Source organism: Protobothrops mucrosquamatus, unplaced genomic scaffold (assembly GCF_001527695.2).
Source record: "Protobothrops mucrosquamatus isolate PMUCROS unplaced genomic scaffold, P.Mucros_1.0 scaffold1978, whole genome shotgun sequence".
Classification (NCBI taxonomy): Eukaryota; Metazoa; Chordata; class Lepidosauria; order Squamata; family Viperidae; genus Protobothrops; species Protobothrops mucrosquamatus.
Genome location: NW_015388094.1, coordinates 13,126 through 29,534, shown reverse-complemented (window position 1 = coordinate 29,534; position 16,409 = coordinate 13,126). Strand labels below are relative to the sequence as shown.

The 16,409-nt window shown below is 38.0% G+C and overlaps 1 protein-coding gene across 1 annotated transcript in view; it reads right to left on the bottom strand.

Annotated features, from left to right (window-relative positions):
• DPP4 (dipeptidyl peptidase 4) overlaps positions 1-16,409 on the bottom strand; it is a gene marked incomplete at its 5' end in the record, with an annotated part of 46,936 nt that overhangs the window by 18,706 nt on the left and 11,821 nt on the right. Inside the window, 7 exon segments of the mRNA XM_015823769.2 lie at positions 442-496; positions 1,202-1,396; positions 5,084-5,153; positions 9,333-9,431; positions 10,911-10,958; positions 13,159-13,280; positions 15,041-15,094. Coding sequence (XP_015679255.2) covers positions 442-496; positions 1,202-1,396; positions 5,084-5,153; positions 9,333-9,431; positions 10,911-10,958; positions 13,159-13,280; positions 15,041-15,094 — 643 coding nt within the window.

The window sequence follows — 16,409 nt, the reverse complement described above, 5'->3', positions numbered from 1 at the left end:
CTCGGTGAACCAAGGAGCCAGTCGAGATCTATGCCGGGTCAGAGGCCGCAAAGGCACGACTCGGTCTAATGCTGCGGCAGCGGTCGTTTCCCAAGCTGCCGCCTGATCTTCCGCCGAGCCATGAACTAGATCCTCCGGATATGGCCCAAGCTCCGTCAGGAACCTAGTGGGGTCCATCAGTCGCCTGGGACGGAACCATATCTCTCCCCGCATAAAGATGTGGGGAGAGATAAATGGAAGCAATAATTCAGGCTTTGAATGGAAACATTTCTCTACTTAGAAAGAGGCCCAACTAAAATATAGAGGAGTATCTTGTAAAAAAATATCTGCTGTCTCTCCACAAACAGCAATTTCTCACAATGTTGTATTCAAGTGAAACACTTTTTCTTAATAGCAGCAGAATATTTAAATCTGAACAAAACAATTAGCTTTAATACTTACCCAGCCCCAAATAGCTATTCTATCCTTATCAACAAAGCTCATTTCAGAAAATAGCCTAAGAAAAAAAACAACAGAAAAATTCACATACTCAGAAAAATCTTATCTTATTCTTCTTTGCAACAACAACCTCCTTTCCCACTCCAACCTTGCTCCTTGGAGAATACGTGTATTAAAATGTAATACATAAATATTAATATTCAATACTTATTCCAAACAACTTTTTTTTCCTGTTTCACTTTTTTTTTAATAACTGGAGTACCAATAAAGAACAAAAGGAAGGAGAAAGAAGGCTACTGGGGTTAGAAATAGAAGAGAAATTAGTGTATTTGTGTGAATCAAATTTTCATTTTCAAACTGACATATGAATCTTAACCCGACTACCCATCAAAATTCATTTCTCTGAAAGTTACAGTCCAATTCATCAATCAAAAAAAGGAGGGAACATTAAGGAAAGGCCTGCGCAAAAATGTTTATATCATGCAAATACAGTAATTAACTATGTTATATGTTAACTGTTTGCAAAAACTGTGTATTAGGTTAAAAAAAAAGGTTTACTGTAAGTTTGGAAACTTTTTTTTTTTTTTAAAAAAAAACCCAAGCTTTAGATTAGTATAAGGAGAGGGTGATAAAAGTTAGTGAACAGAAAAATGAGAAATGAAGAAAAACCAAGGCTAAAAAATTCAGCAAGAAGGAGAATCATTGGGAGAAATCCAGTCAAGGTGTTAACCATCCTAACCAAGGCAATAAGGCACAAACATACTTGGCTGCTGAGATCTGATCTTCGACTTCATAGGTTCCCAGTCTTCGGTATATCGCATGCAAAATTTTATCTCCTTGGAAGCCGCTTCCCCTACCATCGAAGCTCGCCACAATAATCCCTTCGGAGCTTGCCAGATACGTAGACCAGTTGATCCGGAAGGCAGCATCTGCTTTCTGACTACAAGGCCCTGCATACCTGTGGAAAGAAAGTTGGCTGACTTGACCCAGGCTGTGCTCTATTTGTTCTGCATTTTCCAAATTCTTATATAAACAGGGACTTTGGTTGGAACAGAAAATGTCCAGCAGCCCCTTCTTCATCTGAGTTTGCCACAAACATTGTAATAATAAAACTGAGATTCAGGCCCATCAAATGTATCTTGATGGTAGGCTGGATTTTGTATTTTCTTATCATTGGTCTGGCTTTAGCTGTATTGAATGCTTATTTCACTATACACAAATATGGCTGGAAATTCAAAAGCAGCAATATAGACAGCAATTTAGGTTAAAATTAATACGTTCTAATAAGAATGGTATTTACAAAGAAGGCTCTAGATGGAGAAAATTTAACCAAAGCACAAAAATGATATGAAATGAGATTGAATCATATTATGTTTTTCTGGCGTAATCAGAACTCTGTGGTATTTTAACTTCCATTTAACTCTCTCCATTGAATTATTTCCATCATTGTCTTGTAAAATAATGAGATTTTTTTAAAAAAACTTCCTTCCTTTATAGTTGCTGTGGAACTTTGTTTAACTTAGAGCATATCCAATAGGAAGTCAGCAATATCCCCCCCCCCCTTCTCTCATGAAACACAGTGAGTAACTTTGGACCATCCTAATCTAATTTATTGTGGAGTTGAGGATAACCATGAAGCTCCTGGAAGAAATCTCAAATAACATTAAATGCTCAGGACTAAGTCCCGTCGATTTAAATTACTGCCCATAGAGATAGTTTCAATCTATATTTTCTACATTCCAACTCTCATTTCATCACCCTGGGCCTTTGTGCGAATACAGCAACACTGAGTTTAAGCTGCAAGGATTTGTTTTTGCTTCACTGCAGGAATGTCTCAATATCTCACACCTTTTCACTTTTTTCCATAATGGAAGGCATGGAATGCTCAATTATTCATTTTCCAAATATTGATTGGCATTGTGACATTTGCTAACAGACTACTGCCTTATCCAGAACATTCAAATGCCAATCAGGTCTTGCATCAAAGCCCAGCAAACATAATTAATAGCTTTTGAGGTGCTGCTTGAGAGTGCTGCTCTTGCCTGTAGCTACTGGGGCTCCTACAGCACTTACAGCCATGGACCACACAGTTGCTTGCTCAGTTCCTCACTGAATACTCTTAGTTGACAATATTAACATTTCTGGGATATATGAAGAGCAAACATTGTTAATCAGCTGCCCAATGATATCTCCCCAAATGGAAGTCCCTACGTTGATGCCAGACACAATGTTGATCAGGTGCAAGATGGCAGCTCTGTGACTCAGATCAGAAAAGCTTGTTCAGAATGAGGAGGCACAGCATCCTTTTCAAAGTATTAAAGCAGCTGCGTCCTGTAGAAGGCTTGCATGGATGCTTCAAAGCCTGTCCTTGGTGGTGCCTGTCCTTGGTGGTGTATGTACTCATGCAACGAAGAATCTGTACCTACATATACAGTTAATGTACAAACGCTATGGACAGCCTTCAAGGCAGTTGCCCTTCTGAAAGATGCAGCTGCTTTAATGCTTTGAGGATGCCTACTTTACTACTGTTAACAAAAGCTGCAAACTCCTCTTTCAATGTTTTTCGCTGCTCTACTCTTTAATAAAGTGATCAAGGGCAAAAATGAAGAGGTCTGTTTTTTTCAATAGATCTGAAGGCTAATTATACATCATCTGAAGAATGTACATAATTGAAAACAGATAATCTCTGAACCGTGGCCATGTTCATGTCCCCCTGCGTACTACCCTAAAATCCAAATGCTAATCTTCAATAAATTTAAACAACATACTAAGATCCCCTTTTGCTGTTCAGAATTTTAATAAGTCTTTGATCATTACAGCTAACTGAAATTTTTAATTAGTAAAATGATTAATAATTCTAATGATAATTATATAACATTATGTTTAAAATATGAACAGGACAAAGGGAAGTTAAATGCTTGCAACTACTGTATGCTACATTCCTTGCACAATCAATTTTCACCAAATACAGAATATTTGCATTTTATTTACTATAAAAAGCAAATTTCTGTAATTTGCAGATTACAGGAAGAAGCTAATTAATGCAAATCCTTTAATATGTGCAGAGGAGTGTGAGGGAGGAATAGCATCAACAGCATATGTTCAGGATCCAGGAAATGTGCCTTCTTTGTTATATTTCTTAAATTATATTTGCAGGGTCAGGTTCAGTAAAGAACGTATGTGTACGTGTACAGTAAAACTGGTTTATGTACGGTACAATTGTCGAATCCACATTTTCCTAATAGTAGCTATCCTTCGGCCATTGTTTTTATTTAACTGCAAACTGTACAGTAGTCCTAACCTGATTTATATACTGATTTATTTAAATAGGCTCAGCAACGTATGTTGAGATTTAACAGAAACATAGATAAGATAACCTTTATTGTCATTTTTTACTGTGAGCACACTGGCCCACATTAAAAATGAAATTCTGTTGCCTGCTCTCAAAAGGAAGTATATACTACCCATACACATTCATAACACACACACACACACACACACACACACACAATGAATGAAGAGGATGTATTGCTCAAGACCAGTTGCAGCATCCTGCAGTCCCATGATTGTGATTTGTGCCTTTTTTTCACAAATTCCTGGTTTCCAGGGGGAAAAGAAGCCCATTTGGGGGAATGGATTTATTTAATGGCCACATGATTTGCTTAATGATGTTTCACTTTATGGCTGTCATAAAAACAGTCATAAAATCAAGTCAGGTCACATGGTGTTCTGCTTAATGACTGCAACAACTGATGATGGAAATTCTAGCCTCAGTTGTGGTCATTAAGTGAGGACTATCTGTATCTCATTGGTTGGAACAATTTGAAGACAATGAAGGCAAGATTTTTGAGGGATTGTCAAAATATGTGGCATGATGCAATTGCCTTTGTGCCTGATGCATATATGTAAGAGTGAGGTTTGCCTTTTAACATCATTGTGACTTGTTCAGAACAGGGCAGCCTTAACGATCAGTGCAGTTTCTGAACAGCCACTAGATGGCACCAGTGAAACACAGAAAACTCTTTGCTGATCTTTAACAATGGTTTGGCTTTTTATAACCTATATCTGATGATCCTATTTCTGATAACTCTTTTCTATCTCATAAATTAATTGTCATCATGATAATTTGCAGAGCAACAGCCAAATCAAACTCTTCTGGTAAAGGCAATAAGTCTTGAAGCACCTTAAAGTCTTAAATGTTTGTCAATGAAATTGCTTAGAAATCTTTTTGTTGTTATACTGCCAGCTCTTTTTCTTCTAATCTTACTAGTGCAAAGCTGTTGCTTGTATTTATCTGATGACTCCATCACAGCCCTCTGAGAGAATATGAAACCAGATGCCAATAGGTTCCTCTTCTTCCTCAACAGTAATTTATTAGCAACAATGCCTTCTGGGTGGAAGAAATGGGCCATCAGCCCGCTGAATGATGGCTTGCATCTCCCTGAACTGTCTGCATCCAAGCTGGTTCTCAGGGGGACAATCTGTAGCACTTAGAACTGAGATCTAAGTAAACCAGTTTGGCTAAACCTGTCTTGCTTTTTAAACCTTTGTACAGCACCCACGAAGCATTAGGCAGATAATACATAACAATAAACATCACTGGTAACATGAGCATAAAGAAAGGTAAAAAGGTAGTTTGACTTACACATCAATGAGCAAGGGATACTTTTTGGACTCATCAAAATTAGGAGGCAATATCATCTGATACCAGTATGCTGAAAATAAGAAGAAAAACATGAAAGCAAACAAAAACATGAAATATGCATTAATTCTGCAGCCAAGAAATTAAAAGACGCTTGCTCCTGGGGAGGAAAGCTATGGCAAATCTAGACAGCATACTAAAAAGCAGAGACATCACCCTGCCAACAAAAGTGTGTATAGTCAAGGCCATGGTTTTCCCAGTTGCAATGTATGGCTGTGAAAGTTGGACCATAAGAAAGGCTGAGCGCCAAAGAATTGACACCTTTGAACTATGGTGCTGGAGAAGATTCCTGCGAGTCCCCTGGACTGCAAGGTGATCAAACCTGTCAGTCTTAGAGGAGATCAACCCTGACTGCTCTTTAGAAGGCCAGATCCTGAAGTTGAAACTCAAGTACTTTGGCCACCTAATGAGAAGGAAGGACTCACTGTCTTTTTCACTAAATAAAAAAAAAAAAAAGAGAAGGAAGGACTCACTGGAGAAGGGCCTAATGCTGGGAAAGATTGAGGGCAATAGAAGAAGGGGACGACAGAGAATGAGGTGGCTAGATGGAGTCACTGAAGCAGTAGGCATGAGCTTAAATGGGCTCCAGAAGATGGTAGAGGACAGGAAGGCCTGGAGGAACATTGTCCATGGGGTCGCGATGAGTCGGGCACGACTTCGCAACTAACAACAACAACAATGCATTAATAGTTATAAAGAACAGTTAGCTTGAACTAGGAAAGGCAGGGAGAGAGACAGGAACTGGAAAAGTTCTACAGCAAGAGTGTCAAACTGCTGGCCCGCCAGCCGATTTCATCATACCGAAGCCACACCCACCCCATTGCCGGCAATGCAAAGAGTCGCGATACATCACGACACGTCACATGACATGGCGAGTTTGACACCCATGTTCTACAGGATCAAAAGCTTGCACTACAGTAATAGGAAAAGACTTCCGCCTGCAAACTTTTGCTAGATAAAATTAATTGCTATGGTGTTAATTACAATAAAAGGAAAGGCTTTATGAAATCTTGAATGTTTGAACATCACTTCAACTAAAAATCCAGGGAAAACATGACCATAAAAAAATCCCCAAAGCACATTCAATAGTCAAATTAACCTCTGATACAATCTTACATCAGAACCAGCAACTGTGATTCATTTCAATTCCCCCAGTGAGCATGTGTGGACAGATCTTCATGGTGCAATAAGCTTGCTAATTCTATAGTAAGCCTTGCATTTGCATCTCAACTAGGATCAACTAGGAAAGAGGTATTAAGTACTTCATTTTCCAGAGGTTGTTGGAACAAATTTAGAAAGGCTGAATTTAGAAAGTGCTGAGGCTTATGAGAGATCCCAAAACAACAAAAAGCTACATTAGAAATAGGAGGAAGGCCAAAGAGATTGTAGATCTATTGTTATGAAAAATGAATTAGTAATGGATGATGCAGAGAAGGCAGAGCTTTTAAAGTCCTATGTTGAAATTATCTTTTCTCAGAAAGGAACAGGAATGAACTTATTCTCTCTTGTCCCAGAGGACTGGATCAGAACAAAGGGTTTAAACTACAGAAAACTGAATCAGACTAGACATCAAGAAACCCTTCCTGACAGTAGGAGCTGTCAGATGGTGGAGTGTCACAAGACATGGTTAGTTCTCCTTCGCTCAAGGTCTTCTGATGGAATTGTATGGTCATCTGTTAGAGATGCTGTACTTGATCTGTGGTCTCTTCCAGCTCTCAGATTCTATGATAATACATTAGACAATTAATGGACAATGATTGTGAAGGTTGAAATCTGTACACATTTCCATGCAAGGAAATGTCTTTGACCTCCATAACTTTCAGTGTTATACTCATTTATCATAGAAATCCTCTGAAAGAATTGGCTGCAGAAAAGTACAGTTACTCCACATTAATCAAGGCTCACAAATAGCGTAGCTGTTGCGGCAGCTGAATAAGGGGACTAGAATGAAAAACTAGACCAGGTGCTACTTCCCTCGCATCGATCAGGCAAATGGAAAACTACATACAGGTAGTCCTTGACTTATGGCCACAACTGAGCCCAAAATTTCTGTTGCTAAGCAAGCCAGTTGTTAAGTTAGCTTTGTTCCCTTTTAAGACCATTCTTACCACAGTTGTTAAGTGAATCACCACAATTGTTATGTTAATAACATGGTTGTTAAATGAATCTGGCTTCCCCAATGTCTTTGCTTGTCTGAAAGTCACAAAACATGACACATGATCCTGGGACACTACAACCATTATAAATACACGCCAGTTGCCAAGTGTCCAAATTTTGATCACATGATTATGGGGATGTTGCAATGGTCGTTAAGCATGAAAAGCAGTCATAAGACACTTTTTTTCAGCGCTGTTGTAACTTCAAACAGTCACTAAACGAATGGTTGATACTACTAATATTCCATTCAAATAAAACACTGCAAAATTAGCCAAAAACAAGTCACCTTTTGAGAACAATTTCAAATAGGCTTTCTCCAAATGCCAATTTCTCTTACAGCCAGTTTTGTGTTGCGTTATCACCTGGGAGGCACGGTGTAGTAGGGAGAAAGAAAGGGAAGCATCTCTTGAGGTCTTCCATCAGTTTGAAGGCAGCCCTGCGCTTTATACAGCATGAAAAAGGTCAGATCCAAATGCTGTTTGTTTCATACTTTATTCACTGATGTTTTAATGTTTCTCTTTTATTTTCTATTTTGAATGATTACTAAATTATATTTTATTTGGGGGAGTGATGTTTGTGTTTCTGTTTTTTTTTTAATATCAACAGAGGGTGCTATGACACTATTATTTTGGTTCATAGCCTCTCCCGCTGGTGAAAAAAATGATGCCTCTTTTTTGAACAAAGGAAAGAAGGAAGTTGCTTTTTCTCATTATTCCAAAGTGAATGGTGGGGGAGAAAGGTACCATCTTTTTTTTCTCATTAGTAACAGAAGCTATTAATTAAGAACAGAATTCTCTTTACTAAAGAAAACAACAACAACAGCAACACTGCAAAGAAGTTGCACCCTTCCAATAAATGGGGTGGCTGGCTGGCTGGAAAGATGCTATGGTTGAAGGCATGGATACTTGAAGAGAGTGAATAGACTGGGAGGAATCAGGAGGGACTGGGAAAAGATGATGTTTGAGGTGACAAGGACAAATTCCAGTAGAAAAAGAAGAAGCCAAGCTCCACACAAAGAGAGTTGATAAGAAAGAGACAAAAAGGAGGGAATCGCAATATTTTGGAATGGGAAGGAAGGAAGGAAGGAAGGATTACATTTTGTTTGGATGGCCTCTTGATAATATGCTGCATTCTTGTCAAATTGAGAAGGAAGGGAAAGGGAAAGGGAAAGGGAAAGGGAAGGATTGGTTTTTAGTAGTTAAGGCACCAGGCTAGAAAGTCCCACCTTAGCCATGAAAGCCAGCTGGGTGACTCTGGGCCAGTCACTCTCTCTCTCTCAGCCTTACTCATCTCTCAAGGTTCTTGTTATTGTGGGAAAAGAGGAACAGGAAGGTGTGTTGGATATGTTCACCATCTTGAGTTATTTGTAAAAAAAATGAAATAGAAGGAAGGAAGGAAGAAAGGAAGGAAGGAAGGAAGGAAGGAAGAAAGGAAGGAAGGAAGGAAAGAAGGAAAGAAGGAAGAAAGATTTGGAGATGGGTGAGTGAGACAACTTTCTAAGCACAACATTCAACTGCACTGCCAGGCGGGTCCACAGCCTCACTTTCTGCCCTTCTGAATTAAGGCAAATGTTTCAGAGCAACCATTATTCTTATGTGTTGCTGACTGTACTGACCTTCCCAGTCCAAAGTGCAAGCTGAAACTGATAGGTATCAGCATGACAATAATCAGAATTGCACTCAGGCTACAGATGTCACATATCCTGAATCAGCACACCTGAAATGGTTTACAGCCTCTAAAGTAGGAATTCATGGAGATAGCAAGAAAAAGATAATCCTGGTTACAGCAATGCTGGCTGAGCAAGCTGCTTGGTCTTTATTTACAATGTCTCATATTACAAATTCTTAAACCTAATGGCTCCTTTCCTGTTACGAATCACAGAAGAAAAAAAATTCTGAGGCACTGTTGATAATAATGAAGAGCTGCAAACATTCTTTTCATTCAAAATTATGGTTTCAAAAAGCTACGTAAATATACTGTTTTATTCAACTTTTAAAAATGATTTACTTCCTTTTGTTTCAACTTGCAAACTTACTTTGTCCATGCAGAGTAATATTTCTCAGTCTTTTGCAGGGCATCTGAATGTCTTTCAATACATTTTTCAACTTGTCGTTATCTTCTAGGGTCTTAATAGCTAGGATTAAAACAGGTATATTTGATAAGTTATAATCAAAGAATTAAAACAATTTGGAGGGCTGGTTTTAAAAATCAATTACTTAGAGGGCGGTGCTCATCTCTGCTTCTTAGTTGAGGGAGCCAGTGTTGTCCGAAGACATTTCCATGGTCATGTGGCCAACATGACTATACACCAAGATGCACGCAACCTTCCCACTGAAGTGGTACCTATTTAATCTACTTGCATTTGCATGCTTTCGAGTTGCTAGATCAGGGGTGTCAAACTGCCGGCCCGCAGGCCGGTTTCATCATACCGGAGCCGCACCCACCCCATTGCCGGCAATGACAAAATAGTCCCGATACGGCTCGCGGCGTCACGTGATGTCGCGAGTTTAACATGTCTGTGTTAGATGGTCAGGAACTGGGGCAAATAATGGGAGTTTATCCCATTTTGCGGCACTTGGGCCTCGAACCCGGGCTCTCAACTTTCCAGCTGACAAGCTCAACATCTTTAATCGCTAAGCCATTGTGCCTCCTATCTAGGACTTACTTCCTAGTAAGCATGCGTAAGAGATGATTGATGAAAAAAATGCCTCTGATTTCAAGCATTAATTACAAGCAAGGAAGGAAAAAGAAGAGCAAAAGACACACACTTAAATCAACAGAAAGAACAATCCAAATTCGTTTCCACAAATATATTTCTTTTCATACCAACTGGAGTGTTTCTCAACAATGCTGTAACATTCAAGAACTAAGTAGCACCAGCTCAAAAAATATGAGCTCAGCTGGCAACAATCTCAGCTTGTCAGAATTGCTGCACAAAGAAGGGATTTTTTTCTAAAAAAAATCACAGCCTCTTGTCCCAGATCCGTACCCTTTTGTCAGCTACTATTAGAAATTTGATCTTCTTGCAATATGTATACACAGACACATAGACACACATGTATCAAACTCTGTGTGTATCTCCCTGTATGATGGGAAAAATGAACTGTATGTTTTCTTCCTGTTTTATACACATACATACAAACTCTTATCATTTTTTTCTCATTGAGTTATATAAATTATAGTGACATATCAGATTGATGCCTTTAACACAACGGTTACGGCTTCTTAGTAATGAATCTCATTCTACCCCATGGATCTACTTCTAACTGATGTGCATTAGAAAAAAAAACCCAAGCTTTCTTAAACTGGTGCCCTGCAGACATGCTAGGCTAGAAGTCCCATTGTTTACAGCCAAACAGAAATTTGAGTTGCTGTCAGGTGTGATGGGAACTGAAGTCCAACACCTGTACGGCACCCAACTGGGGGTGGTCACTGAATTACATCACCAAAGTGTAATCTCATGCATTCATATCAGAAATAAAGCTAATTATGTACAATTGATCTTACTGCAAGATATGTATGGATAACATATTACAAACGCTAAATCACAAATATCCCAGAACAGACATGCATTCCCACTCTTCCAGAAGAGGAAAAATTTAAAATAAAATACCTTTGTCTGTAATGCTGTTTTGCAAGGTGAAGTAGGGCAGGTCAGGACCTGTTATTCGCAGAGTGTTAAAAAAAAATCCAATTAATTAAGCTAGCTTTTCACTGAAGTTAATTTTATTCCAGTTATTGCTATTTCTTTCTTTCTTTGTCAATGTGTTTTGATTGAGATGTTCTTATGTTTTGCATTTTATTCTGCATTTTCTTCCTTTGCAATTTTTATCAATGATTTAGTGGAAAGATTATTTAATGGGGTACTCATAATCCATAAATATATTTAATCCATAGATATATTTAAAATAAATGAATGAATAAAAAGTGCATTCAATTGAACCCACTAATACCAATACTAATTTTATGATTTTGGAATAAGCTGGTCACTAGTGTATCTTTTTTTTCTGCTCTGTACACAAAAATGCCCCTGTACACAAAAATGCTTTCTCTTCAACAAATTAATACTAATAGTAATATCAGCTAATAAGCTGGAAACTGGAGGGTGGGGTTTTTTTTGTCTTTCTGTTCTGACCAACCAAAAATCAGTTTTTTGTTCTTCACATCTGTTGTATGGATGTCCAAAGCACAGTGTAGTTGTTAGAACAAGGACCTCAAAATCCTGATCCAACGGCAACATATGGCCCATATTTTCTATCACCTCTGTCTTACTATTGCAAACAGAATAACAGAGATGGGAGGGACCTTAGAGGCCTTCTAGTCCAAGTCCCTGCTTAAGGCAGAGACCTTATACCAGGGGTAGGCAACCTTGGCTCATTTATGATTCGTGGACTTCAACTCCCAGCTATGCTGACTCAGGAATTCTGGGAGTTGAAGTCCACGAGTCATAAAAGAGCCAAGGTTGCCTACTCCTGCCCTATACCATTTCTGACAAATGGTATATCTGTTCTTAAAAATATCCAGTGGTGGAGCAACTTGCCAATCTTGATTGGCTGCTTATGGATCCTCCCTGTTAAGAAGGAAGTGTGACTGAGCTCATAGCCCTACACCGTGGTGCCATCACATCAGGAAGAAGGCGGTGTGGGTGTGGGTGTGGGAAATCCCTGCTGCCTTTAAACTTCCTCCCAGCACCAAGAGGAGAAAGAAGGACAGGCCAGCAAAGACAGCCTCCTTGCACTCTGCAGCTGTTCAGGTGGAAGAGAAAGGCTGCTTTGGGAAATGTGAGAAGCAACAATAGTAGCAGGGGCAGCAAATTCCAACAAATGTGGGTAGGAGAGGAACATGTCTCCCAATACAAGGGTGGGTGGGTGGAAAGTCATCTCCACCTATGTGTCAGGAACAAGAGTGCTCTCCTAATGCAACTTCTGCAGCTGCCCTCTGCTGCTAGTGACTGAGGTAAAGAAGCTGCCATATTCTCAGTATAGTTCTCCCTCCAGAGATCTCTGTGTTTGTGTGTGTGCGTGCTAGAACAGCAGCGGCCTATCACATTCTGGTATTACTCCCCCCACAGACATCTCAAAGAGTTTGTCCCTGCTTGCCTCTCTCCATAAACAATATTCCTACAAAGTATATGGGGATAGTCAATATCATTTTACTTCTTAATAGTAAATATTCAGGCATACTGGACTCTTTTACGGGCATAAATTCTACCAAATCGCAAATGATTAGATTCAACAGTTTTATGTTGTCATTCAACAAGGGCCAAACCAACTGCTTCTGTTCTGGTTAATGCTGCCAAATAAGCAACCCAAGTGGAATGGAAGAAAAGTAGCTCTGTTTTCGAGTAGGTCTTTTAAAAATAACTTTGTTTCATGATGCACTGTGATACCCTTCATTTTTAAACCAGTGGAGACTTTTTCATCAATATATAAGAAGAGCAGAATTGTGGCCCATCTTCTAGTTCTCATGATGATTCCAGTGGTAACCGGAAGTAGGGAGACCTAGCTTCAAACCTTCCCTTGGTCTTAAAGCTCACTGGGTGACTTTGGATCAATCCTTTTCTCTCAGCCCAATTTATATTATAAAGTTGTTCCTCTGAGGCTAGTGGTTTTTTAACAGCATCAGATGCCTTGACTTCTCAGAGTAAAAGCAAAAATAAAAAAGCAATTTTTTTTTTTAAAAAAAAACACACCAAATGGTGATGGCAATGACCCAGGTATCCCAGCTGAAAAAGTTTGTGCTTGTGGCCATCCAAACAACAATAGTTCTTTGAATTGTGGATTGGAGAAGCATCATGAAAATATTAGGATCTTAAGGATCAAGTTGCATTTTCTGTACGGATGGGAGTCTGCAGTACTTACCGTAACAATTCAATTTATAATATCTTGAATCTGTGCTGAAGGATACAGAGAAATACTGACATGCTTCCTCCTTTGAATTACAAGTGATACATATTTTTTTCAGGTCATTTTTTAAGTCCACTCTGCAAAAATGTGGGAAAGAGAAAGGCAGAAGAAATCAGTACTCTACTGCACATCATGAAGGCACACTACTATAAATACTTTTGATTTCAACAGGAGAATTTATCAGTTTTCTTTTCTTTGCATCCCTATGACGGTCAGGATAATTTTTACTTGTGTGTGCCAATGCTTCATGTTTTGTTTTGTTTTTTGTGCCAGCAATGTCATGGTTTACATCTTCAATTTTCTAAAGAGTTTTCTAACAATTCAATTTTATACCCAATTTTTGCTACTCTGAGGGTGGGTTGCTTTTTTTTTTTTTTTGCAAATTACAATGGACATTTTCTCTTTGCTTTCCTTCATATTTAATTCAGATTTGTCTTCTTTTTTTTCTTCAATTGCCTACTTTACCTGCAGTAAACCAAGGGCTCCAGTGTTTTAGTACTAAATATTGTCAATCAACATTATTCCATGGACCCATTATTTCATAGTTTTTCTTATCTAAATAGTTCAATTCAAGCTGTGTCCAATTTACTCCACCATCAGCATATTTGATTACTTGTATCACTCATCATTTATAACTTGTATTTCCGCAATTTAATTTTGAATTTAGAATTTTTATATCATTTTTTTATTAAAAATTTTTATTAATTTTTTCAAATAAAATATGAACAAATAATACAAATATGGTGCATTTCATTAGAAAAACAAGCAACTAAAAAGCCTATTCTGAAATAATCGGCATCCCCCCCCCGCATCCACACTCCCTCCACCTTCCTACCTACTTCCCTCTTCCTTCCTCCCCTCTTGACCACTACCTCTCCTCTTTCCACCTTCCCAACTATCCTACACATCCCATCACCTTCTTTTCCACCACCTCGGATGCAGTTTAGGGGTACTAGCCGATCATCTCCTCTTCTTAAAAACAAACATTTACATTTCATTTATAAATACACCAAATTTTTATAATTCTACCCCTTCATCCCCTTCCCCCTCCCCCCCCGGACTTCCCAGAACTGAGTACAGGGATAAATACATAACATCCCAAATCTAAAGTAAGCTATCCATTCATAATACAAACAAAATTTAACATACTTTAACTCTAACATACAATAATAAACTTAAAAATAATATATATACCGTATATATATAAATTATATTAAATATATAAAAATATTAGAAAAAAAAGATATTTATTCAAAAGCTATATGATAATTAATCACTTCATACTTTCTCTTCATATAATCTATCCATCTTCTCCACACCGAAATAAATTTTTCTTGAGATTGATCCTTCAAGTATGCGGAAATTTTTGAATTTCTATATCATTATCATCACCCTTGTATTAGGGTATTATTTGATTTTTATCCCACAGTGATTATTGTTTATGCTAATTCAGGCATGTCAAACTCGTGACGTCACGTGATGTCGTGCAACGTATCGGAGCTTTTTCTCCATTGCCGGCAATTTTGGGATGACACGTCCGGCCCGCGGGCTGGCAGTTTGACACCCCTGTGCTAACTCAAGGTGGTAAACAAACCTAATCTTCTTTCTTCCTCCTATTTTCCCCACAACAATAACCACGAAAGAGACTGACTGTCCCAAAGTCACCTAGCCAGCTTTCATGCATAAGGTGGGACTAAAACTCATAGTCTCCTGGTTCCTAAGCTAGTATTTTAAACACTAGAGAGAAAGTGAAGGTAGGCAATTCAAAAATGTGAAAAATAAAGATATATGCTATGTATGCTCTGTATAGCAGAACCATAATAAAAAAGCATCTTACTTATAAAGATGTCTTCCTCCTGGTCTACCTTCAAATTCATTACTAATAAAGTATCTGTGAAATAAGCAAATGGATTATTTGTGGATTAATACCTCATCCTGATAATCATTTAGTTTATTGTAATATAAATGGCCTAGGACAATAATACACAAGTAGCTATAAAAGATTAAATGGTTAAGTAATAAAGTGCAATTCTACATGAGAACTGGAAAATACATTATGTTGCAATGAAACTGGAAAAGACATTATGTTACCACAAAAAAGGGAAAGCATCTCATTAAGCAGAAAGTAGTAGGCAAAGGAGAAAGTTTATTGTGAATTTTTAATTTTGTAAGCCACTCCAAGTCATTGTGTATCAGTTGAGAGTGATACAAATGTGTTATATAAAGGAGAAACAAGTGCACCAATTATTTAGCAGACCATTTTCAGCACAGATCTCTAATTCTGACTATCAATTTTTTCCATTGAACCTATAGAGTACCTATAGAGAATATATTAGGTATTTAGCAGTTATAATAAACAAATATTAAATCAGAGGAATGTATTCAACAATTTTAATACGCTTTCCATGGAACATCTCATCAAGAGAAAATATAATAGGTGACTAACTTGTAGGGGAAAAAAACTGGTGAAACATTCCAGGATTTATTTCTTAAATAGCTACAATCTGTTGTTGACTTTATTTAGATTTGTATGCAATGGAGGGGGTGTGTGTTTAAGTATGTTTATGTTACATTATTGCATTTTATGCTTGCTTTGTATTACATCTATAGATTGTACCGTATATTTGTTATACTTATTTGATGATGCGGTGTTGCATTTCCTGATTGCATTGTAATAAAGAGAAAGTATTAACAGTGGGCCCTATGTAAGAAAAGCAGACAATGGGGGAAAGAGAATGGTATTTTCATAATCATGCATAAAAGACAATGTGCCTCACTGCCATTCTATTGCAGAATATTACTCATTGAGCATGGATTATTTTGACATATAGCAGTGTTTCTCAACCTTGACAATTTTAAGGCATGTGGACTTCAACTCCCAGAATTCCACAGCCAGCAATGCTGGCTGTGGAATTCTGGGAGTTGAAGTCCACATGCCTTAAAATTGTCAAGGTTGAGAAACACTGACATATAGCCTTCCAGTTCAACTAAAATTAGTGGCATTTGGGTCTTACTGAAATCTTAAAGCTTAAATTAGTAATGATTAACTTGTCACAGGGAATTCAGTGGGATGTAAAACAACTTCCTTAATGAGATTGGGAAAGAAGATTTATATCTCAAGAGTCACGAGATTTGGGCTTATCAGGAAGACATAAATCAAAGGAAAGGAAGGTCAGCACAATCTGAATAATAGGCAAGGGAGCATA